We start from the raw sequence: 24,827 nt of genomic DNA, 5'->3' as shown, positions 1-24,827 counted from the left end.
AGCAGTAGTCAGTGTTGTTTTAACCCCCTCTGGGACTGTACTGGGGCTCTGAGGAGCCGGCGCGGGCTCAGAGGAGGGGGCAGGTGATGGGGGACGGAGAGCCGGTACCGACACCCCCAATAAAGCCACTTCCTAGGCCCGGCCGGGCAGCGGTTCTTCAGCGCGTGCGGAGAACGAGGCGGCGGGAGGGGTCCGGGGGGCGGACTGGAGGCCTCCGATCCCCCACCCCCGTCCCGCTCCGGCCCCGGGGCGCTCCCGCGTCCCCTCCCACGCGCCCATCGCGGGTCCTACCGAAACTCGGCGGGCTCGCGGTGTCGAGACGCCCCCTGCAGGGGCCCCCGGGGAGCCGGGACGAGAGGGAGGGCCCCGGAGGTACAGGAAGAGGGGGAAAGGGAGAAATTCGAGAAACAAGCCTCTCGGGGAGAACCAGACAAACCGGGTTCGGGCAGGGCTGGCGCAGCCTCTAGGGCGGGGCCGGTTCTGGGGCCCCGGGAGTCGGGGGTGCGGGCCCTCGGGCCGGAGAGGACGCTCCGCCTCGGCCGCTCGGGACTCGGGGGGTGGAGGGTAAGGAGCCCCGAGGCCCGTGCGCCCTGAGGCTCCGCCGGGCTCCTAGTGACGCGGCACCCGGGCCCTGGCCCCGACGGGAGTCCTGCCCTCGAGGCTGGAGCTCCGCCCTCGGCCCCGCCCAGGCCGGAGCCCCAGATTCCGGCGGGGACCCGGGGAGGTGGGGGAGTAGCGCCCGGCGTTCCCGGCAGGTTAAGAGCGCCGCTCCGGGCGGGCGAGGAGCGAGGCGCCCGGGCGCGGAGAGGCCGGGCGGGCTGCCGCGGGGGTCCCGGAGCCCCGGGGTGGGCGGCCCGGGCGCCGGCCGGCGGCGGCCCCGCGCGGCCCCGCCCCTCGCGGCCGGTGCCCGCCCCGCTCCGCGCCCCGCCCCCTCCTTCCCCGCAGCCCCCACCCCCAGCCCCGGCTCCTCAACACAAACTTTCCGTGCGGCTCGCTCCCTCCTCCGCGCCCGGCGCCTCCCGCTCCGGCCCGGCTCATTCCGCACATTCCGGTCAGCCCCCTCCCCACGACCCCCCTCCCCCGGCCCCCCTCTTCGCTCCCTCGGGCCCGGCGGAGCCGCCCGGCCGGAGCGCCCCCGCGAGATCGGACCAGGTAAGCCGGGCGGACGCCGGGAGGAGGCCCCGCTGGGAGAGATGGTGTGGTTGGTCGGTGCTTTGGGGGGTGGGGGGTGGGGAGCAGTCGAGGGGGGGCTGGTTCCAGAGCCATTGTCCAGACTGAGCCTGAGCCCCGGATCTGGGTGCCGGGAAGTTTAGAGGAAAGGGGGAGAAGCTCTCCGGGAAGCCCCGCCCACCCTCCCACCAACCCCCCGCGACCCGGACGAGTTGTTCGGGGGGAGGTCGGGGAGCCGCGAGCCTGGCCCCGGTGCCAGCGCCTGTCCAGACGTCCGCATTTGGGGGTGTCGAGGGCGGGGTTCGGGGGCCCGCACGGTCTGGGGTTGGGGAGGCCTGCCACCGGGGAGCTCGTCCCCGCAGCGCCCAGCCCCTGCCCCCGCCGCCCTTTGGACTCCCGGCTGGCGCTCTCTCGGAGCCCGCCCGGCCCCAGCTCCACGCAGGCCTCCGGCCGGGCCTCCGGGCGCCCAGGCCGGCTCCCGCGCGCGGTGCCCGCAGCCGCGCCGGACTGTGGACGGTGTCTGGCAGCCAAGCTTCACGACCCCGGGCGTGTGCCCCCTGAGGGGGGCAAGGGCTTAAGTTGCCTTCAGTTCTGCCGCTGGCGTCGGGGTGGAGGTTTCGGAGTTCCAGCCCTGAGCCCTGTGAGCCTGGTTCCGAAGGGGACTGGATTTGGGGCCTTGTCTTGGCCACACACTTCGTCAGAGCCCGTGTTTAGACTTTAGAGGACTTGAAGGCGGCTTGTCTCCTCCAGCCCCAAGCCCCACCATTGTCTGTCATGCCCTCTACTCCTGCCTAGGGAAGGAGAGCTGGGAGCGCCTGTCTGCCTCTGGTTTCCAGCCTAGCGGGGCCCTGGGGCAGTGTCATTGAGACCAGACCCCACCGTGTCACCTTTCCAGGAGAGGGGCCCTCATCCAGGGCTGAGAGATTGTTTTTTTTCTGTGAACAAGGGGGATTGAGGCCTTGGGGTAGAGCTTCTCAAGGGAGGGAAGCCGTCCCTCACCTCCCTCTGTGTCTTTTCTCTCTCCAGGTAGAGGCAGAACCAGGTCAGGCCTGAACTTGTAGCCGAGCAGAGCAGGGGGTGGGGGTGGGGGCTGGACACAGCTCAGAGGGGCTGGTGCCCAGGGCGGCTCTGTGTAGCCTGCCTCCCGCAGCCCCAGAGCAGGAGGGCCAGGACATCTCGTTGGCCAGAATGATGGGGGCAGCCTGGGGCAAGGAGGGACATCTAAAGTTGCCAAAAGTTAGAGTTTTGGTGAGAAATGAGGTCTTCCTCCCACCCAGATTCTTGCAGCTCTTTTCCCCCATAGAGTTGCCACCGCAGACCATGGTTCTGGGGTCTTCCTGGATCCCCTGCTCACCCTGTGAGCAGGCGATGGACAGATGTCTTTTCTAGGACTAGGGTATATGATGAGGGGGACTTGCGGGACCCCCAAATGCCGCCTCCTCAGAGAGAGGCTGGGATCCAATGGGAGTCTCAACCTCGTGGGCCTTCCCCCACTATCACTCCCCGCCCCCCAGGGAGGGAACAGTAATTAATGCTAATTAGCTCATTTGGCTGAGTAGGATGGTCAGTGATGGGCAGGTCAGAGCTGTGTGTATGTGTGTGTGTCCTGGGCCCTGCTCCCACATTCATCCTCAGGTTTGCAGATCTTGGCACATTCTGAACAGTTGGGGAAATTGAAAAGGAGACATCTCAAACAGAGGCCAAGAACTTAAGAGATCTGGCCCCAGCTTGGCCTCTAACCAGTTGTGTCATCCTGGTGGGCCTCCGTTTCCCTGCTTGGAATCCAGGACTTCTCTGGTCCCTTTTCTCTGAGCTTCTCCAAGTCTCTCTTTGGTTCCTGGTCAATCGGCCTTCCCATCATGGAAACTGAACCTGGTGGGATCTGGAGAGGTGAGTTGCTGATCAAGTGGGTCTAAGGAAGAAACTGAGGGCTGACCGGGGGGTGACCGAAGACAGCGAAGCCAGTGAGAGGGGCTGAGAAGGTTACGGCAGCAGGCATCAGGGGGCCAGGGAGGCCAGGTGGAGTCAGAGAACAGTCCTGGGAACTGGCTGTGGGGTCTGGCAATGAATGGTGTTCAGAGGCCACCTGGATGGCCAGCCCTCTCCCAGACCCCTCTGAGGGCTCAGGGTGGAAGCTGGAAAGGAGCAAAAACTCCCAGTCCTATCCACCTCTTCACTCAGGAAGGGAGAGGAGCCAAGGGGTCCGGCTCACAGGGAGGACAGTGCGGGGTGGCGGGGGGAGCTGGTGGTGCCAGGCCCCAAGGAGCCAAGAAAGAGGGCTCCCAAGGCTGCAGCTCTCCGTGGAGGTGGCCGGGAGGTCCCAGCCTCTGCTTCCCATGTGGGGTCCAAGGGGTAGGGTTGAGGATCCAGGTCTCCGTGGACCCCTGGGGCCATGGCGGGGGGGGGAGCTTCTCTGTTCAGAGCTGGGGTGGAAGCCAGCTGATCACACTTGGCCCTGTCCCTGTGGCCTCGCCCTGTCCTCCCCTTCCCCCAGTGTTGTGACAGCCTAGGGTGGTCTGCCGGAGAGGCCCTGCCCCTCGGAGCTCTGCCTGTCTGCTCAGGGCCCCGCAGGAGGCTGGGACCCACAGGCCAGCAGACCAGAGAACCGTGATGAATCCGCAAAGCCTCAGCCCCTGAGGTTTCCTAGAGTGCTGATTGCTTCCTGTGCTCCCTGCCAGGCCCACAGGACCGGAAGTGATAGAGGGAAACGGGAGTGCAACTGTGCGTGCCGCTGGACCTGTGTGTGTGTGTGTGCGTGCGCGTGTGCGCGAGGCCAAGAGGGACCCTCTGTGGGTGACACCGTAGGGGTGGTGCATGTGAGGGGAACTGGGGTGAAACCAGTTCATGTGTGTGACTTCACAGGATGGAACTGTATGCGGCATTGTGACTTTGTAACATGCATGTGTGAGACGCTGTGACGTTCTCAGCATGTGACTGGGGCTGCAGGTACTTGAGTGAAACTATGAATGACGTTCTTCGTGTATGACTGACGCTGCATGCGTGCGTGCTTGTGTGTCTGTAGGGGACCTCTGTGTGTGTGAGGGGCCATCACACAGGGTGGGTTTGTGAAAGAAACTGTCTGCTTGCCCAGTGGTGTGAGCTCATAGCCATGTCCGGCACTGACTGGCCGGGATTCCGATGCTCCACCTGTGTGAGGGCCAGTCCCACCGTGTGATGCTGTGTGTGTCCGAGGCAGAATGAGGCACACTGTGTGCCGGGTGTGCTTACGTGTGACACGCTGAGAAGCCGTTATGACACGATGGACTCTACCTAGTGCAGCATGCAAGTGCTGAGAAGCCGTGGCGACGGCTGAGTGTGAAATCAGGTGTGTGGGTGAGACGGAGAAAGAAAGTCCACACGCCGAGGGTCGGTGCCGCTTGCGGGGTGAGACTGACCCTGTAGGCGGTCACATCCATGGTGGTTTGAGACAGTGGGGCCGTGGGGGTGACATCCTTCAGGGCTGTGGCATATATGGTGTGGGATGCCGGGTGTGTTGAATTTGAGGGCCCGTGACCCCATGCACGTGCATCTATGTGGTGGATCACCAAAAAAAAAAAAAAAAAACTGTTAGAAACAAAGGATGTAATTAATGAGGCTGAATTGTGCACTTTAAAAAGGTACTTTTTAAAAATCATGTATATTTTATCACCATTAAAAAAAATTAAGGGACTGCCCTGGACTGCCCTGGTGGTCCAGGAGTTAAGACCTTGGTGCTTCCACTGCAGGGGGCACAAGTTTGATCCCTGGTAGGGCTGCGTGCAGCCCCCCAAAAAATGTTTCTTTAAAAGCGAAAGAAATGAGGGAGATGCAGGGGACAGTGGCTGTGAAGAGGGGTGTGTATGCTCGAGAGAGAGGAGGGGCCCAGGGCAAGCTTCTGTGTTTATACATGACATTGACGATGTGACTTTCCCGAGGAGGCAACAACTGACTGAGGGATGGGTCACAGCTCAGTGGCTGACCCAGCGTCCGAGGGGTCCTCTGACACGGTGAGAACTGTGAAACCCAGAGTCGCCCCTTTACTGCACGCCCGCCCTCTCCAGCCTGGATCCCTGGCCTTCCTGGACTGGGTCGGGATGAGGAGGCTGGACAGCGGCTCTGAGTGGGGGGTGAAGTCTGGGAAGTGGGCCCCTTCTGTCTGCAGGAGGTTTGAGGGCTCGAAGCCTCTTTCCTCCCTCCTTCACTGCTGGAGGGGGGAGACAGTGAGGGGGAGCCTTGGAGAGAGAAGCCTGGGGGGGTTCCCCACCCCCTCGGCTCCCTGAGAAGCCTGTGCCCTAGGAGAGGGGGTGGGTGGGTGCAGAGGCTGGATTCCCAAATTGGAAGCACATTAATAAGCTGGGCAGCGGGGGAGCCCCCTTCACCTCCCTCCTAGTGGGCTCTGCAAATTGCTTCCTCCTGTAAAAATCTCAGCCTGGCTCTAGGGAGGTGGGTACTCCCTCCCCAGCCTGGCAGGGCGTGGTCACTTGGCAGGATCCCTTGGGGGGCTGGGGGGGTCCTTGGGCTGGAGGTGGGGGCGGCGGACACCATCCGCATCCCACCCGCCCTGCGCTCCCTGTCCCTGCACAGCACAGCTACTTCTAGGGTGGGAGCCTCTGGCAGCTGGAGAACAGCTGGCCCCGCCGTGGGGGTGGGTGGGGAGGAAGGAGGGAAAGACAGATGGGGGCGGGGAGGCTCTCCGAGCCTTCCTCCACTGCCGGCCCCATCCTCAACCCCCCCGCCTGTCAGCCCTGCCCTGGGCTGCCCTGGTCTGGAGGCAGGGCATTCGGGATGAAACTGCTGATTTCCTGATCTTCCCACACTTTGAGTGAGGTTCTCACTCAGCATGAGAGCACTTTGGGGGCTGAGTTCCTGCAGGAGCGGACAGCTGCTGCCGCTACCCCCAGTGCAGACAGCGGCTCAGTCGCCTTCTCGGTGGGGCTGCTACCTGGGGAGAGTGGGGGGATTGCTGACACCTGCCTGGACTGGCCTGGCCTGGCCTGGCCTGCATCTCCCATGAGGCCCAGGCTCTGGGGAGGCCCAAGCTTCAAGTCTGTCCCTGCCCCTGCTTGAAAGGCAGTAGAGGGAGGGTGGTCTGGAGTTGGGGGGGAGTGGGAGGGGCTGGGGTGGGCGTTTAGGTCCACTGTGGCAGCCCCGACCTCCCTAGCCTCCACCCCTGGAGCTGTCCAGCCAGTTATTCCAGCAGGTCTGGCCCCAGGGAGGGGAGTGGGCTGCAGAGTACCCCTTATCTCCCTCAGGGCCCCGAAGCCTGCTCGCCTAGCCTCCTATCTCCCACCTGGCCGCCACCCAGAGGCATCTTCTGACCTCCCAAAGCCCTGGGAGAAGGGGAAGCAGGTGTGACTGGTCAGACCGAAGGTAAAGGCCATATGAGACCACAGAGGCCTGCAGGCCCTGCAGGAACACGGAGAGGGGAGCTCCTCCGAGAGGAGGGGTCCGCCGCCCCGGCCGCGGCCCCAGCCCCAGCCCCCAGCGACGGCTCCCCTGTCACTCCTCCCTTCCCCTTCGGTCTCCTCGCGCGCTTTTTGTCCTTGACTCCCTCTGCCTCTTTCTCCCCCCACCTTCTGGTTTTCCGTTTCCGCACAGCCTGACCGTGTCTTGGTTTATTGATGGGCCCCTCTCAGCTGGGTCTCCTGTCTCCTCCGTCTTGGTCTCTGTCTTCCTGTGTCTCTGTTGGTCACTCGCCCCCTCCGCGCAGTGTCCGTGGAGCCCACCCTCCTGTTCTCACTCCAACTTTCCCTCTCTGGGTCTCTTCTCTTGTCAGTTTTCTCGGCTGTCTTCTCTTCACCCACTCCCAGACTCTCCCCCATCCTGTACCCCACATCCCTCCACCCCCTTTGCCCCTCACTTGGGTCTTTCTCCCCCTTCTCCCACCCCTCTTGAGAGCAACGCAGAGGCTCTGCACACCTGGGCCAGCGACAGTGAGCGGCTGGGGCTGCCACCCCTGTGAACCCCACCATGGAAAGGGCAGATCAGACCCTAAGCTGAGTGGGGGCTAGCATCCCTGGGGTCAGCTCCCTTCACCGTCAGCCTCAGGATTGGCCTCAGTCCAGTCCTGCAGCTGTCTGAGGGGAGCTCGTAGCCTCCTCCCTCCCCGCAGGCTGAGGCTGAGTCCCGGTGGTTTGGAGTCTAAGTGGAGGGGGGGCCACTCTCTGTCCTCGCCCCAGGGCAGTAACTCTGGGAAGGACAGAGTGGCTGTCCAGGCTCTCCTCACTGACCCCCTCCTGAGTGACATGGCAGGACAGAGACCCTACCTAGTTCAGCCCCCAGCCAGGCGCCACTGCCCACCTGCCAGTGCCCCGAGTGTGCCTCGTTCTGGGGGGGGGGGGTGCAGATATTCTCACTGGGCGTCAATCTGGGCACCCACACAGCAGCATAACCTGCACACACAGTGCTCCTGGGGATGGCTGTGTGGGGTGGGGCATCACCTGCGGGCCCCTGGGTGGGTGCCTCGGGCCCCCAGGAGTGTGCCCGGAAAGTGGGTCTTGCATGTAGCCTGTGAGCCAACGGGAGGGACGGTGGTCCCGCTTCTCTCCTTGACTTGTCCTTGCGGCGTCCCCCCCCACCCCTGGGGCTCCCCTCCCCCTCGCCAGCTGCCAGCAGTCCCGGCCAGGGGCCGCCGCCCCGCCCCCCCAGTCTGTCCCAGCTCCCAAGCACTGCTGTGTTCGCCATATTTGGCCACAGTGCTCCTGCGGGGGGCGGGGCGGGGCTGACATCACCCTGAGAAGGGGGGGCCCTCCCGCCGCCTGGGTGAGGGGAGGCGGGCAGAGACTTGGGGGAGGCAGGAAAGTTGCTTTGGAAAGTCTGGGGCTGGCAGGGACCCCCATGTGCCGGGCCCCTGCTGCTCTGAGGGAGGTCTCAGGGAAGGATTTTGGGGGAAATGGGCTGAGGAATCTGTTGGGAGGGGTCTTAGCTCATCGTAATCCCTCATCTGCCTCCCCTCTAGAGCCCACCCATCTGTGGCACTGTCAGACCTGGGGGAGGCTTCGCATCCCAACTGCCCCAGTACAGAAGCCGCTGTGGTCCCCCCCACCCCGCATTGCCCTCCCCAATTAGACTTGGCCTCAAGGGGTTGAGGAGGGGATGGAGGTGGGGATGCCGTTCCTGGGCTGAATAGAGAAGTGTGGCCCTTGTGACCCGTCAGGAGCACAGCTTCCTCTCTCCATGGCTGCTCTCTGGTGTGTCTTGAAGGCCTTCCAAGGAAGGGTTATGGCAGTAACCTGGGGGTCCCTGAAGCTGCTCCAGCCACCTGGGTTGAGGGGATCCCCTGGCCCAGACCCCACTAGGCAGACTGAGGATGGTTGCCATGACAGCCGGGTCTCCTTTCTGTCTGCAGATGGTGGGACTTCTCATCTTGGTTAAGAGACCAAAGTTAGATCGCCTGTGTTCAGAACCCAGCTTTAGTACTCACTAGCTGTGTGTCCTTGGGCAAATTGCCTAACCTCTCTGTTCCTTGGCTATCTTGGAAATAATAGTAGCCACCTCATAGGCGACGGTGAGGATGGAGTGAGTCAGTGTGTGTCAAGTCCTACTAGTGCCTGCCATATGCAGGTGCTGTCGTTTGTAGTGATGTGAAGTATAAACTCTGTCCACCTGACATTCAGGCACCACCCCCCGCCGGGTCCAGCTGCCAGCAGCCACCTTCACGCCTTCCAGAGTAAACAGGTGGTCCCCACAGGGAGAACCCCCACCCATTTGGCAGGACCTGGAATTCTTGTTTGAAGGGAAAGAATTCTCTTCCCTGGCTTCTGTGGTGTTCTCCCACCTGGTTCCCTTCTCTCCGTTCAGCCCAGAGCACATCTCAGAGTCTAGCCATCTGGGGCTCTGCAGCTCCCTGGATCCTGAAAAAACACTGGACGTGCAGTTCTGAGGCTGGAAGGGGCTGGGGGTGAGCCGAAGGGCTGTGTGTGTTGGGGGACTGTCTGGGTGTGGTCTGCTTTAATAACCCAGCTCAGCGTGTGCAGGGAACTCAGAGTTTATAGAGCCCTGGCCCTTCCACCATGTGGGCCAGGGCAGGGGCGGGCGTGTGGGTGGTTTATGGGCTGCTGTGGGGCCGGGAGGTGCGGGAACAGGAAGTGGGATGGAGGAACGGGTGGGGTTGAGCAAGGCTGTCAGCCCGGCACCTTCTCAGCTGCTCCCTTACCCCCCAGCGTCGCTCCATTCTCCAGGATTCCTAGGGCAGTTCCTGCCCTGAGATTAGGTTCCTTGGCAGGGTTCTCATGAGTTAGCTTTTGAGGAAGGCAAAACCATACCCTCCCTGGATCAGGGACCCTCATCCCATGGCAGGTCCTTGGCAGGGTTGGGTTGATGCTGTGGGAGAATGAGGGGTGAAGTGTTAGTTGCTTAGTCGTGTCTGACTCTTGCGACCCCATGGACTGTGTAGCCTGCCAGGCTCCTCTGTCGGTGGAATTCTCCAGGCAAGAATACTGGAGTGGGTTGCCATGCCCTTCTCCAGGGGATCTTGCCAACCCAGGGATCGAACCTGGGTCTCCGACATCGCAGGCAGCTTCTTTACCGTCTGAGCTACCAGGGAAGCCCACGGGTGGGGGTCCCTGATCAGGGCTCCTGACAACAAGGAGGAGGAGAGGCAAGGCAAGAGGCAAGGAGCCCTTTAGAGAGCCGCAGAAACCCTTGGCCCTGCCCGTGTGGTCCTCCTCTCCCCCTCGTCATGGTGCCTTTGGCAGCTTCATGGTCTTGTGAGCCTGCTTTTCTCGTCTGAATAATGGGCATCACTCTTGCCACCCCTCTTGCCAACACCCCCCCACACACACACACCACCTTACTTTTGCGGGTTGAATGAATATGAAAGTACAGGTGGTGGTGGTTTAGTCGCTAAGTTGTGTCCAACTCTTGCGACCCCATAGGCCATAAGCCCACCAGGCTCCTGTGTTTATAGGATTTTCCAGGCAAGAGTACTGGAGTGGGTTGCCATTTCCTTCTTTGAAAGTACTTTTTCCCCATAAAAGTACTTTTTCCTCACAAAAGCGCAGTGCAGGCATAAGGCATTTTATTGGTGCTCTTGATCCCCACTAGTACCATGTCTTGAGTGTTAAGAGCCAGGCATCATGGTTGGCACTTTGATCTCATTTCATTTTAGCCCTCACAACCTCAGGGAGACCCTTCCTTCCTTTTAATAAGGCTCAGAGAGGTGGAGTCACTCATCCAAGGTCACACTGGCTAAACCACTCCACCCTGGAGCCCCAGCCTGGCCCCTGGGGTGGGAGATTGCTGTTGTCTGGAAGGGCCCTGCCCTACCTAACCCCTCTGCTTCTGCCCCCCAGGCTCAGGCTGCCCAGTGGGCTCAGGCCCAGAGCCCAGAGCAACCAGCACAATAGCGTCCAACAGCTGGAATGCCAGCAGCAGCCCCGGGGAGGCCCGGGAAGATGGGCCCGAGGGCCTGGACAAGGGGCTGGACAACGACGCAGAGGGCGTGTGGAGCCCGGACATTGAGCAGAGCTTCCAGGAGGCCCTGGCCATCTACCCGCCCTGCGGCCGCCGCAAGATCATCCTGTCGGACGAGGGCAAGATGTATGGTGCGTGCAGGGAGGCAGGGGACCCTGGGCCAGACTTGGGGAGGCGCCTGGCCCTCCCCGCCCCTCCCCCTGCTCTCTGCCCCCTCACCCAACCGGTTTGGCGAAGTCCTGCGGGGCCTCCAGCCCTCCTCCAGCAGGGCGGCCGGGCGGGCGGGCGAGTCTGGGCGTGCAAGCCTGTGTGTCTGGATCCTCCTCACAAACAGGCCAGGCTTGCCCCCTCCACCAGAGTGCAACCCACATGCGACACCCCCCTGGCTGCCCCTCCTCTCCTCGCCCCTCCTGGCCTGGAGGTTTCGGGGTGACTCAGTGGGCCCTGGAAACTGGGTCAGTTCGGTGGGTTCTGGTCTGGACCTGAACACAGGTCCCCCTCCTAGGAGGTTGTCAGGGAGCCCCCCAAGGGCTGAGGCCTGGGGTGGGTTCCTAGTGCAGAGCAGGGGTTCCCACCATCATGGGGGGGTCGGGGAGGGTGACTGCAGGGTGGTGAGAGGCCCACTCTGGGACAGGGCCTGTGTGGGGAAGAGGGTCTCACCTCCTCCCAGGCCTCCTGCTTGCCTCCCTCTGCCACCTGGCTCACCTCCTGCCTCCAGAAGGGAGTGTCCCCCACACCCCGTTCCTTCCTCAGAGGGCTCTCCCAGGGCTGCATTTTTGGGATAACTCAACCCTTCTGCTCCTGGCTCCTTGCCAGCATCCTCCAGCTCTCTGGAGTGGGGCAGGCCGTCAGCCCGTCCATGCCCGGTGTCCAGTGCCGTGGCGGGCACAGAAGGGAGACAGCTGGGCTGCCATGGTCCCCTTCTCCTCCCACGGGCACACGCCCACTGCCAGCCTGGGCCCACTCGTGGGGCGGGCAGGTGTTCCCGGGTGCCTTCCCTGGGATGGGGGCCACCTGCCCCCACTGCCACCTCCCAGATGGCCGGGGCAGCCCCGCAGGGTATTTTTAGACAGGGTGGAGGGAGTGGGGTGGAGGGGGCAGGCAGGAAGGGAGGGGCAGTGGGCCTGGCTCTGTCATGGAAGAGGAATTTGGAGAATGTGGCCCTTCTGCGGAGGCTGTGGAGTTGGGGGGCAGGGGGCCCAGAGTTGGGGGTAAGGGGTGTGCCCCCTGAGGATGCTGACATACACTGCGCCGTGTGTCTCAAGCACCGCCCCTCCGCTTCACAGGGCCAAGGCCTCAGACACTGGCCAGCCTCTGGGTCCCCCGAGGGTCTGGGGTGCAGAGCAGAGCTCCCCCCATCCAAGGCTGACAGGCTGAGCTTGCTCTCACAGGGCGGGACAGACACTGGGAACCAGTGACTTGGGGGTGACAGGCTCAAGGACAGGGCGATATGCTCAGTGACACCTCTTGACCCAGGCTGTCAGTGTAGAAGGCATGCTGGGGACCGTCTGGTCCTTCCTGGCTGTTTCAGCAGAGAAGGGCAGGGACTTGCCCAAGGACTCCTGGTAGCCAGGACACCAGGACAGGGACCCAGGGCCCAGAATTCTCACAGACACACAGGAATGTGTGCCCAGGGAGAGATGTCACACACACCCTCGTTGACAACATGAGGGGGAAGGAAGCCCTGCCTGGGGCTGGGAGTGGGGGGCCCAGCTGTCCTGCCTCCCTTTGGCCGCACCTGCCCCTGCCCGTCTCGCAGGGAAAGCCCATCAGGCCGCCTGACATTGTTCCACCTCCTGCTCTGCAACCCCTCCCCCAATGAGCAGCCACCCCCATCCCCCACCAGGTCCTGGAGGCCATAGGGGAGCCCTGGGACTTCCCCTTCAGCTGCCCTGCTTGTGCCCCTTGGGGGGGCGGGGAGAGGGGTGGTGTGGTGTGGAGACAGAGATGGGGGAACAGGCATGGTGTGGTTTCCAGCTGGGGAGGGGCTCTCCTCTTTGCCCACTTCCCATTTTCCTCTCATCCCAATCTAGGTCGAAATGAGTTGATCGCACGCTATATTAAATTGAGGACGGGGAAGACTAGGACGAGAAAACAGGTAAGAGATGATTTATACTGTGCGCACCACCCCCCCGAAAGACACCCTCTTCCCTGCCTCCTTCAGCTCCTTCCTGGACGATTTAGCCCACTGCCCTGCCCACTTCCTCGGATTCGCCCCATTACTCAGCCCAGGTTCCCCGACCTGGGATCGAACCTGAGCCACCCACACTGGGAGCGAGGAGTCTCCTCCTCCACTGGACCTCCGGGGAAGTCGCCGCTGTCCTTTGTGACTGCCCCCCTCCCCCAGATCTTTGGTTCAGTGACCACAAATCGCTGGGCAACTGTGGCAGCTGTGTGTCCCTGCCCTGAGTGGCTCACTGACCGGGCAGGGAGACGGACGGCTGGACAGATGAGTGCAGAGGGCGGCATGGCTGAGATTGGAGTGTGCGCTATCGGACAAGCATCTAACCCTGACCAGCCAGGGGAAGGGAGGAGGGAGGGCTTGGAAGGCTTCCTGGAAGAGATGATGCTCAAGATGCCTTTTTCTAAGAAGGAACAAGATTTAGCTGGGCAGGAGGAGAGGGAGATGATTCTTCCAGGCCGAGGAAGTTGGCTGTACAAATAATAATTGACAACGCCTCCAGAGTTGACTTTATGTTCATGTATTTAGTCCTCATAGCAGCCTTGTGAAGTAGGTACAGTAATTATCTCCATCTTACAGGTGAGGAGACCAAGGCACAGGAAAGTTAAGTAACTTCCTAAGGTCGCTTGGCAGGTTGGCCATTGGATCCACTGGACAGGAAAAGAGATTTCAGTTGGTGTGGTGTGTGGAGGGAGGGGTGGAGAGATTGAGCTGGCGCCCAAGGGCCAAGTTTCCCTGGGGGCAGCTGGGTCCCTGGAAGGGCCTATATCAGGGAGTGGCAGCTGTTAAGGCCTGTCAGCCCGAGCACCCGAGGCAGTGCTTAGGGAGAGCCAGGCAGAGGCAGGGACCTAGGTCAGCGGCCGTGGCCTGGGCAGCGACCGTGGACGTGGAAGAAACTGGCTATCTGGGAGATGCCTAGGTGGCTTCCAGTCCAGGGAGGAAACCTGAACGGAGCCCCTTAGGGTGGGTTGTGTGTGGGGTGAGAGAGGCAGGCTGGAGTTAGGGACCTGGAGAACCGAGGTCAGCACCGCCCGGACCTCCCTGTCTGGGTGGGATTTGGGCCTTGCCACCCACCCCCGAGATCCCCACTGTCTGCAAGGAAGGCTCTGGGTCCACTCCCCCAGTGTGGAAATTGCGCCCTCATTGTTCAGGCCTTTGTTAGTCACTCTCCCTGGGCCAGCGCGTGGTTGTTGTTGTTAGTTTATTATTTATTTCATTTTACTTGGCTGCACCAGGTCTTCCGTGTGCCACACAGGATCTAGTTCCCCGAACAGGGTTTGAACCTGGGCCCCCCTGCGTTGCGAGCTCGGCATCTTAGCCGCTGGACCACCAGGGAAGTCCCTGGGCCAGCTCAGACCGTACAGCATTTATTCATTTAGCAAATCGTTGAAGGTACTACTGTGTTCTCTCGGCACTAGGGATCCCTCCAAGAACCGGACAGACAGGGCCCAGTTCCCTGAAGCCTGGGGCCATGGGAGGAACCCTAGCTGTTCAGCCCCCGGCTTCAAATACTTGCTCCTCTACCTGCGGGCAGGGGATGCCTCACCTCCCAGCCTCTGTTCCTCAGCTGTTCAGTTAGCTGAAATGTAAAACAGAGTGTATTTGTGTAAGAATTTGCCACTTCTATCGCTATTATTATTATAGTCATTACAGACTGCCATCCCAGGCTCAGGAAGAGGGGACTGTCTTGGGCAGGCGTGTCCTACTTCACCCAAAAGATGTGTTTACAGGAACCTGTTGGTCAGAGTGGGAAGGGGCCCAGGGATCTTTAAATGAGACCAGGGAGGGTAGCAGATCCTCTGAATTCTGGGCCCAGCATCACACCCGCTCCTGGCCAGCTATCCCAAGAAAGCTGGCTGGACAATGACATTTCACATCCTAGCTGTTGTTAAGGTCAGAATTTTAAAAACCTCTGGCTTTTGTCATTTTGTAAGGGTGACACTCCTCTAACTTTATTATTAGAGCTCTGATGTCTGATATCTCCTCAAAGAGGGACCCAACCTATGGTTGTGAGAACAAGGCGTGTCTTTATGTGTCACAAAGAGCAGTGCAAGGTTTTTTGGTGGTTTTCATTTTACTTTTGGCTGGAAAAAAAAAATGAAGTTTTTAAATTTATTTTTTATAGCTACTTACACCAATTAATGGGCTTCCCTCATAGCTCAGTGGTAAATCATCTGCCTGCAATGCAGGAGACCTGGGTTCAATTCCTGGGTCGGGAAGATCCCTTGGAGAAGAAAATGGCAACCCACTCCAGTATTCTTGCCAGGAGAATCCCATGGACAGAGGAGCCTGACAGGCTACAAGCCATGGGGTCATGAGAGTCGGACACGACTTAGCGAGCAAACCTGCACCACCACAGCAGTTAATAATAGCAAGTGCAATGCCTCCATGGGCTTCCCAGGTGGCTCAGTGGTAAAGAATCTGTCTGTCAAGTAGGAGGCGTGGGTTTGATCCCTGGGTCAGGAAGATCCCCTAGAGAAGGAAGTGGCAACCCACGTCAGTATTCTTGCCTGGGAAATCCCATGGACGGAGGAGCCTGGCGGCTACAGTGCCGAGGTCGCAAAACGTCAGACGCGACTGAGCGACTGACAACAGCAGCAGTGCTTGCATGGCGAAAGCACAGCTAAATATTACAGTAGGATTAAGTCCCATGTGACTTTCAGCTGTCACAGAGTTGGCCATCTGGAGATAAGTCCTCTGGGCTGAGGGCCTATTGGTAATGGCCAAGTGGGCTCTGCTGCCAGGCCACTTGGGTCCAGCGGTGTGACCTTGGATAAGTTGCTTAACCTCTCTGTGCTTTGGCATCATCATCCCAATCATATTAAATTGGGAATAATATTAGTGCCAACTTCTTAGCATTGCTGTAAAGCTCAGACGAGTTGGTACATGTAAAGTGCCGGGAACAATAGTAACTGTGTGGAACTTCCCTGGTAGGCCAGTGGCTAAGACTTCGAGTGCTCAGTGCAGGGGATCTGGGTTCAATCCCTGGTCAGGGAACTAGATCCCACAGGCCACAACTAAAGATCCTGCATGTTGCAAATGAGACCAAGTGCAGCCAGATAAATAAATAAATAATACATTCAGCAACAAACAAAAAATACTAGCTGTGCTCCGTAAATGCTGGTTATTGTCCTGATGTGAAATGATCAAGAATCTTGCTGGATGTAGGTCTGAATCGTGGGGGTGGTGAGATGAGAAGCACTCATTTGGGTCCTCACCAGATAGCAGGGGGCCCTCCAGCAGCCCTTACATAGTAACTTTTAATCCATGATTAGAAAGAAAAACTGTTTCTTTGTGGCGATAAAAACAATTTGCAAGGCAAGCCAACAGCAATTGCTGCTACTGAAATGGAAGCAGCTTAGAAGATTCTCCAGTTCCTTCCCACTTGTTTCATGGAGCGGGGGTGGGGGGGTGGGGGGGTGGGGGGGTCGGGGGGGACAGAGATGTTTAGTTCTCTGTGGCTCAGGGTCAGATCCTTGACAATGTCAAGGGGGTGTTGTGCAAGCCCAAGGTGCACACATCCAGACTGGCTAGCTCAGTTTTGCCAGTTGAGGGAGGCTTCAGGAAGGAGGAGCTGGAGAAGAAATGCAGTTAAGAGGATATACTGTGTACATAGAGAGAGTACACACTGCCATGTGTTAGTCCGAGGGGAAGAAAGGTGTGCTGGGGAAGGGAGCTGCATGAACAAAGCAGGAGTGAGACCAGGCCTGGTTCCATAGGCCAGCAAGCTGGGGTCTTCTTGGGAGGACTTAGGCAGGGGTTCAGGGGAGACCTTCTGTAAGGGATTTGGCCTTGATGGGTAATCTGGTGGCCAGCAGGGGCATTATGGCCATGGCTAGGAGAAGGCAATGGCACCCCACACCAGTACTCTTGCCTGGAAAATCCCATGGATGGAGGAGCCTGGTGGGCTGCAGTCCATGGGGTCGCTGAGAGTTGGACACGACTCAGTGACTTCATTTTCACTTTTCACTTTCATGCATTGGAGAAGGAAATGGCAACCCACTCCAGTGTTCTTGCCTGGAGAATCCCAGGGACGGCGGAGCCTGGTGGGCTACCGTCTATGGGGTCACACAGAGTCGGACACAACAGAAGCGACTTAGCAGCAGCAGCAGCAGCAGCCTCTGAGATCCCAACTGGAAAAAAAAGGGGTCCAGTGAGGAAGAAGTCACGTGTTCTTGGAAGAATACAAAGGTGCTCTTCCTCTGTTTTTTACCAGTCATCTTTTAATGGCTGTTAACTCTCCATTAGGCTATGAAAGGATTCAGGGCTGCCAGGCAAAGGTCACGGTCAGGAATGCAGAGTATCCCTTCACATCGGGCCTCTTCAGTGGTACTTGCCTGGCCGCTTGTGTTTGAACTCCTTGTAAGAATAGCAGTAGTTGAAAAGCTTGTAAGCTGCCAGCACCATGGAAAGTCCGGCAAAGCTTCCTTTCTTCACATTGACATACTTGTTGTCATACTCTTGACATGCTCCACCAGTGCCTTTAGGGGCGAAATCCTGCATCAGTATCCAGCTTAGCAGCTCCCCTGTTTTGATATCCAGGAGCTTCTCCAGCTGGTGGTATGACTGATGCCGTCTTGGATTCCAGGGGGTCTCTTCTTCGTTTACTTTAGATGTAGCCCTGCATCAGGGCACATGGCTTGGCCAGCAGAGCTTGGGCTCGATTTTGGCCCTCACTGGTCAGGTGTTCTTACGCAGTGAACAACTTGTACAACTGTACATGGTAGTCCTGGAAGCCACAGTAGGCTTATGATCAAGACAGGCCAAAAGAGAGCGGAACTGGCAGTGCAAAGGGGTGTCTGCCCACAGGGGCCCCACAGTCCCCTCCCCCCCTCCTTACAGTTGGTCCCAGGAATAAGGGCTGGGATGCTCCTTGCCTGTGGCCACCCCAGCTATGCCTCCTCACTCTCTGTGTTTTCCTCTCTGGCCGGGCATGGGGCTGCCCCTAGGTGTCCAGCCACATACAGGTTCTAGCTCGGAAGAAGGTGCGGGAGTACCAGGTTGGCATCAAGGTATGTCAGGCGCCTGACCGGGGCCTCCAGCGCCCATCCCGCTCACGGTGCCTCCTCCACTGTCTGCGCGGCTCAGGCCTCTGCCTCAGCTGGCCCTCCGGCCCCACTATGGCTCTCTTCTGGCTGAAGCTCTGCTCTCGCCTCTCCTGTTCTTTCTGCTCTTTTTCTCTTTCCTTTCTCTCTCTGCAGGTCTCTAGCCACTTGCAGGTTCTAGCCAGGCGGAAGTCTCGGGAGATTCAGTCCAAGCTGAAGGTAGGGGGTCCCCTGCCACTTGGCCTGGCCTTGCCCGGGCCTGGTGCTGCTCTCTGACCCCAGCCCGGGACAGGGAACCGGTTGTGGAGCTATAGGTGGGCAGCACGGGGGTCTCAGAAATATGAGAAGCAGAAGAAGTCCAGTGGCCGCCTCATGCTGCACAGGGCCACGGTCCCTGGAGACAGGGAGGAGCCCAGGAGGACAGCCCGCCCGACAGCGAGGGAGACGAAGACCATCTGGGGGCCCCTGAGGCTCACCTCTCTGCTCCTCCATTTTCCTTTTCTCCTTCCTCCTAATTGCTGCTTGCTAATTGCATGGGGACTTCGGGTGGGCAGGGAGGAGACACAGGGTGGGGGGGACTGGCAGGCATGGCCGTTCCTTGTTTTGGGCACCCGATCCTGGTGGCCCTGTGGCTGAGGATCTCAGAACCTGGGCTTATGGCCCCAGCCTGGGTAAGCTGCACCTCTTCTCTGCCCACGGCTGCCCAGCAGACCAGGCCTCCTGCCCCTGCTCCTCTGCCTGTAGCACAGCCCCAGGGGGTGTGGACAGACCCAAAGGGCCCCAGAATGGTCCCCTAACTAGATCTCCAGCCCCTCCACCCTCATCCTGCCCTTTCCAGGGCACCCTCAGCCGACACGGACGCCCTCTGGGTGGCAGTGGGCTGGGGGAAGGCCCACAACTGCCTCTGAGCTTCCCTGGGCCCCTCAGGACCCTGACAGACAGGTGGGCATTGAGAGGAGGGTGGCGAAATGACATGCCCCCCGCCCCCCACCCCGTCCGGGCTCCTCTGTGTCTCATCTAATCCATCCTCCTTCTCTTCCACAGGCCATGAACCTGGTAAGTAGCACTGCCCCTGCCCTGGGGGTGGGGGAAGGGCAGTGGGTGGGAAAGCACCTATGCAGAATTTTCAGATTATGGATTGCAAAATCAGTGTAATAGACTGTGCAAACAGCATTTTTTTTTAAATGGATGATAGTGGCTCTTAAACTTTAGCTTGTATCAAAATCACCTGGAAGGCTTAGGGAGCCAGATTTCTCGGCCTCACCCTCAGAGTTTCAGAGTCATTAGGTCTGAAGTGGGGCCTGAGAATTTGATTTCTAATAAGCTTCCAGGTGATGCTGGTGTTTTGTCGGTCCGCGGACCAGACTTTGAGAACCGCTGATGAAATAGAAACTATGGGTGTGTGACACACAGCAAAATAAAGGGAAATATTTTTCACGTATCCTGGGTTATGGAATAAAATAAAAGTATCTCTTACTGTGGATTGTAATCAGAGGGATGATGTACACTTAGGAGACAGGGCCTGGGACGGGGCCCCTGAGGCAGGCCCCCATCCTGTCTCTGGCCTGGTCTAGGCCTCACAGGGCTCCTCTCCTACCCAGGACCAGGTCTCCAAGGACAAAGCCCTCCAGAGCATGGCGTCCATGTCCTCCGCCCAGATTGTCTCTGCCAGCGTCCTACAGAACAAGTTCAGCCCACCCTCCCCTCTGCCCCAGGCCGTCTTCTCTACTTCCTCACGGGTACGGGGCTCCTGGGAGGTGGGACTGGCGTGAGGGAATGCCTTTAGGGTGGGCAAGGTGAGGGTCCTGAATATTGAGGGACCTTGGCCTTTGTCCCATCTCTGCAGTTTTGGAGCAGCCCCCCTCTCCTGGGACAGCAGCCTGGACCCTCTCAGGAGTGAGTATTGGGAGATGTCCTTTCCCCACCGTTTTCCTTCCCCTGTCAGCCGTGCTGCCCTTCCCATCTGGGTTCCAGCAACAGCTGAGCAAAATCTTAAATTAAAAAGAGGGTTGGAGAACACCAGTTCAGAGAGCTAATGCTTCTGTCTGTTCATTCATGTGTTTGTTTATTCGTCAACCACTTGTCGTCCATCTTACGATTATTTTTCACTCAGTTAATCTCTGAGTCAGTCTTTCAGTCAACAAGTCGGGTAGCCAAGTACTCTCAGCTCCTTCAACTCCAGGATGAATTTCTTCCTAAGACACGCCCTCGGTTTAATGAGCAGGTCTGCAGGGTGGGGTTTGAAATGCTACGTTAAATGTGCACATCAGTTGTGAGATGCAGCCAGACTTCATAAAAGTTAAGACATGAAGCAAACAAAACACTTGGGAGTTAGTTGGTCGACATGCATTTCGGGGAAGTGCACAGGAAGGCCAGGTTCCTCCCTACGGGGGTCCCAGATGAGACCCATGTGACTGGGCCAGGCGGAAGGTGGGGAAGGGGGCGACTCTCTAACCAGTTTGTACTCCTATCTGCAGCATCAAGCCCTTTGCACAGCCAACCTACCCTGTCCAGCCGCCCCTGCCGCCGACGCTCAGCAGTAAGTTCCCCTCACGAGGCATCCACCACCACCTGTCCCCGCTTCAGCACCTACACGTCTGCTCGGGAGAGCCTGGGCCTGACTGTGTGTGTGTGTGTGTGCGCACGCGCGCGGACACATGCATGTATGGATACTGGGAGGGAGGGGTGGGTAGCATCTGTAGGGGATTGGAACAGGTCAGGAATAAGCCCTTTACCTTTTACTGTATTGCTTCCAAAACTCTGTTACAAGTACACACCACCAAAAGTGTTACACTGATAAGTGTGTATACATATAATTCCTTCTAGGAAAATACACCAAAACCTTAACAGAGTTTTACTTCTTCTAGGTATTGGGGTTTTGGGTAGTTTTTATTTTTCCATTTTCACTTTTCTTTTTCTTTTTGAACTTTTTATTTTGTATTGGGGTAGAATGGCTACCCACCCCAGAATTATTGCCTGGAGAATTCCATGGACAGAGGAGCCTAGCAGGCTACAGTCCATGGGGTCACAAAGAATCAGACACACTGAGCTACTAACACTTACAGCCAATTAGTGTTGTGATAGTTTCAGGTGAAGAGCAAAGGACTCAGCCATACATATACATGTATCCATCCTCCCCCAACCGCCCCAGCACCAATCCAGTTTGACACATAACGTTGAGCAGAGTTCCCTGTGCTATACAATAGGTCCTTGTTGTTTATCCATTTTAAATATAGCAGTGTGTACATATCCATCCCTAATTATCCCTTCCTCTCAGCAACCATAAGTTCATTTTCTGCCTTTTCACTTGCCTTGTATTTTCTGTTTGGACACACATTAACAGTGACACAAGGAAAATCCACTGGTGTACATTACTGAGGCCACAACACACGGGGGTGCAGGGTCCACACTGCACACAGGCCCTGTGCAGATGAGGGTCAGCTCTGTGTGTAACCGCACAGCACCCCATGCAGACGAGGGTCCATCTCGTCCTCCCAGGTTACGAGCCCCTGGCCCCGCTCCCCTCAGCTGCTGCCTCTGTGCCTGTATGGCAGGACCGCACCATCGCCTCCTCCCGGCTGCGGCTCCTCGAATATTCTGCCTTCATGGAGGTGCAGCGAGATCCTGACACGGTACCGTGGGGTTGGGGGCAGGGTCTATGTGGTCTGGGGCTGCCGCTCAGGGTCATGCGGCTGGGACACTGTGGCGGGGGCGAGGGGGGTCTGTCTCCGTGCAGCCCATTGCCCCCGCCCCGGGGCTTGCACGCTTATGTGCTCTCCTGACCCTGTACTGGGCCCTCCCCACAGTACAGCAAACACCTGTTTGTGCACATCGGCCAGACGAACCCCGCCTTCTCAGACCCGCCCCTGGAGGCAGTGGATGTGCGTCAGATATACGACAAGTTCCCCGAGAAGAAGGGTGGCCTGAAGGAGCTCTATGAGAAAGGGCCCCCCAATGCCTTCTTCCTCGTCAAGTTCTGGGTGAGCTGCCCTCTCCCCTCTGTCCCCGACGGCCCCTGCCAGGAGCACAGTGGCCCCCAGGCCCGCCCTCCCGCTGCTGCCCATGCCCCTGCCCTCTCTACCTGGGCCTGTGGGTACCATTCGGGCAATGGGCCCCCGGGCGGGATGCCTCCCTTGGCCTTGGGCAGCACCTCACACCGCCCGGCCCCCTCTTCCAGGCCGACCTCAACAGCACCATCCAGGAGGGCCCAGGCGCCTTCTATGGGGTCAGCTCCCAGTACAGCTCGGCCGACAGCATGACCATCAGCGTCTCCACCAAGGTGTGCTCCTTTGGCAAGCAGGTAGTGGAGAAGGTGGAGGTGAGTGGGGGGCCACAGCGAGGGAGGGGGCTGGGGGGTGGGCTGCTAGGAGTGGACAGGCCAAGTGACTCCTGCCCCCCGCCCACCTCCTCCGGCTCCCGCAGACTGAGTATGCCAGGCTGGAGAACGGACGCTTTGTGTACCGCATCCACCGCTCGCCCATGTGTGAGTACATGATCAACTTTATCCACAAGCTCAAGCACCTGCCAGAGAAATACATGATGAACAGTGTCCTGGAGAACTTCACTGTCCTGCAGGTGTGGAGGCGGGGGCGGGGCACCTGGGCACAGGGGGAATGGGGGTGGGTCAGGGGGCACCTGGGCACAGGGGGCACCCGGGCACAGGGGCCTTGAAGTGGGGGTACCTAAGCCCATTCCTCAGAGGAGGAGCCTGAGCCCCAGAAAGGAGGACCCCTCCCCACACCCCAGCCCTGGGCCGCCTGACCTCCCATCTCTTCCTACCTGGCCCCTAGGTGGTCACCAGTCGGGACTCCCAGGAGACCCTGCTCGTCATTGCTTTCGTCTTTGAAGTCTCCACCAGTGAGCACGGAGCCCAGCACCACGTCTACAAACTCGTCAAAGACTAGGGTGCCCTCAGCCCCCACCACCACCGCCACCACCACCAGGATCCAGGACGAGTATCTTTCCCACACGCCTGCCTGGTCCCCCCACCCCAGGGGTCCAGAATGGAGGACTCATCCACCTGCCAGGCCACAGGCCCAGGACCCGGGAGGCCTCCCCAGCCACCCCTGCACGTCCACTCCCTGCCACTGTTCTGCGCTTTCATTGACGGAGGAGAGAGGCGGGGCTCAGCGCCGGGGCAGCCCGGCCGGACACTGACCACCGTCACCAGCTCTGCCCAGCCTCAAAAGACTGGGAGGGTGCCTTCCAGCTCAGGGGTGCGTGGCTGCTGACCTTCAAGGAGCTGGAGTGCAGAGGCCCCGGACAGGGCAGTATCGAGCTGCAGTCTTGTTGGGAAGAGAGAGGGCCCGTGCTTTCTTTGTGCCTGCAGTGTGCCAGGCCTGGGGCAGGCCCCCACATGCCATCCTCAGACCCTGAAGGGCGAGAGTGGGGCTCAGTGTCTCCATTGAGGGACCCGGGGGAGAGGAGGGCAAGTTGGGAGTCCTCCCCCAGGGCAGCCTGTCCCTAAAAGCCCAGGTTTACACTACCTCCATGGGGTGGGGGCCAGCCACAGGGGCCAGAGGGAGTCTGCACTGAAGGGCCAGGGTAGCTGGGGTGGGTGTCCAAACAGACCCCAGGGCCCTACCAGCCTGCAAATCCAGGCCCCGGGGGCTTCCTGGTCAGATCCCAAGCTGCCCTGCCTGGCCTGGTCCCAGCCCACCCCTGAGAAGCCTCCCTGTGGGCAAAGGTTCCCAGGGCCAGGCCCGGGCTCCAAAACAGGCTGGAGGGTCAGGTCCGAGGATGGAGTCCCAGCCCCTGGGGAAGACCCATGGCCCGGGGACAACGGACAGCAGAAAGGTTTGACAGTTTCTCTTGCCTGAGACTTGCATCTGGTGGTGAACCCTCGGGGGATGCCGTTCTCTTCTGTTCTCCCCACCTCGGTCTCTCTGGCCTGGAGTGGTGGCTCCCTGCACCCAGACCTGGGACTGCTGGGTACCCCTCCCCATCACCCGGGCCCCTCTGCCTCCAGCTGCCGCCCGTGGGTATTTATGAGTTTCATATGAAGTACTGTGCCCCTTCCTTCCGCCGCCCCTGAGCTTCCTGAAGGTCCTCACAGTTTGCATATTGCTCAGGCCACCTCCAAACCCAACCTAGGTTTTATAATGTATATTATATATTTTTTGTGTATTTTTTAAAATCCAGCTGTGATGGGTTATATCATACATGTGGCACAAGGCTGGGGCAGAAGGCCTGAAGGCCCGGCTCCTGCTTAAAAAAAAAAAAGAAAGAATTAAAGTTATTTGTTTGTGGGCTAGTTGTGTGCCCAGGTGGTTGTGTGTCAGGCCTCTGCACTTCGGGTGGGTGCTCCCCCTGGAGCAGGTCCTAGTGGGTCATCCCGCCCTGTCTCCGCTGGGTGGGGGGAGGCCCAATTCTGTCCACACTTAAAATAGATATGTGCTGGGAGTTCCTGGGTGGTCCAGTGGTTGAAACTCTGCGCTGCCAATACAGGGGGTGTGATTCAACCCCTGGTCTGGGAGCTAGATCCCACATGCCATGGGGTATGGCCAAAAGATTAAAAAAAAAAAAAAAAAGAAAAAATATCATTAAAAGAATAAATATGATTCAAGGGTCTTGGGAAAGCTTTGCCTACTCCAACCTTTCTCCCACCCCCCCACAAGTTGAGCACAAAAGTGTGACCAGCGCGGGCCTGAGCCCTATGTTGCACTGTCTCTTTAAATGCGGTGACTTGCCCCGGGTGACTTCAGTACTGAGATGGGGCCCCTGTTAAATCCCTACAGTCCGTAGGGGCCACTACAGGTTTTACCATCCCATCCGCATTCCACACGTGAGGAAAGAACCTCAGGGAAGTGAGTGCTCCCCAAGTGGGTAGCTGCTCGCTGGGGGCAGCCGGATCCCAAGCTGCTCTGTCCTCCGCTTTGAGCTCTCCTGTGCCTACACAGCTGGGACCACAGTGCGGGGGTGGGGGTGGGGCGGAGATGGTGAACTCAGTGGACAGCTGTTTATCCAAAGTTCAAATCAGGGACTTCTCTTGACGGCCTGTGTTCCCAATGTAGTGCAGGGGTGGGGGCGGGGGTTCA

General features: G+C 59.1%; 1 protein-coding gene across 1 annotated transcript; it reads left to right on the top strand.

Moving 5' to 3' along the window:
• Window positions 1-86: 86 nt before the first annotated feature.
• TEAD3 (TEA domain transcription factor 3) lies at window positions 87-24,023 on the top strand. Its single transcript, XM_068961007.1, has 14 exons — window positions 87-372; window positions 496-1,152; window positions 10,443-10,694; window positions 12,597-12,661; window positions 17,947-18,009; window positions 18,835-18,846; window positions 19,392-19,529; window positions 19,637-19,686; window positions 20,268-20,329; window positions 21,289-21,422; window positions 21,597-21,770; window positions 21,968-22,108; window positions 22,213-22,365; window positions 22,581-24,023. Exons 1-14 carry the CDS (start codon window positions 87-89, stop codon window positions 22,692-22,694), a joined length of 2,301 nt encoding a protein of 766 aa, XP_068817108.1. The 3' UTR covers window positions 22,695-24,023.
• Window positions 24,024-24,827: the final 804 nt, after the last annotated feature.

Source organism: Capricornis sumatraensis, chromosome 22, assembly GCF_032405125.1.
Source record: "Capricornis sumatraensis isolate serow.1 chromosome 22, serow.2, whole genome shotgun sequence".
In the NCBI taxonomy this organism is placed as follows: Eukaryota; Metazoa; Chordata; class Mammalia; order Artiodactyla; family Bovidae; genus Capricornis; species Capricornis sumatraensis.
This window is presented reverse-complemented; position numbering and strand designations above follow the sequence as displayed.

Coding starts and splice junctions, on each gene's coding strand:
- TEAD3 (XM_068961007.1), top strand. CDS start 87: ATGGGGGACGGAGAGCCGGTACCGACACCCCCAATAAAGCCACTTCCT. Junction 12,662..17,946: donor AGACTAGGACGAGAAAACAG/GTAAGAGATGAT, acceptor CTCTCTCTGCAG/GTCTCTAGCCACTTGCAGGT. Junction 20,330..21,288: donor CCTGCCGCCGACGCTCAGCA/GTAAGTTCCCCT, acceptor TCGTCCTCCCAG/GTTACGAGCCCCTGGCCCCG.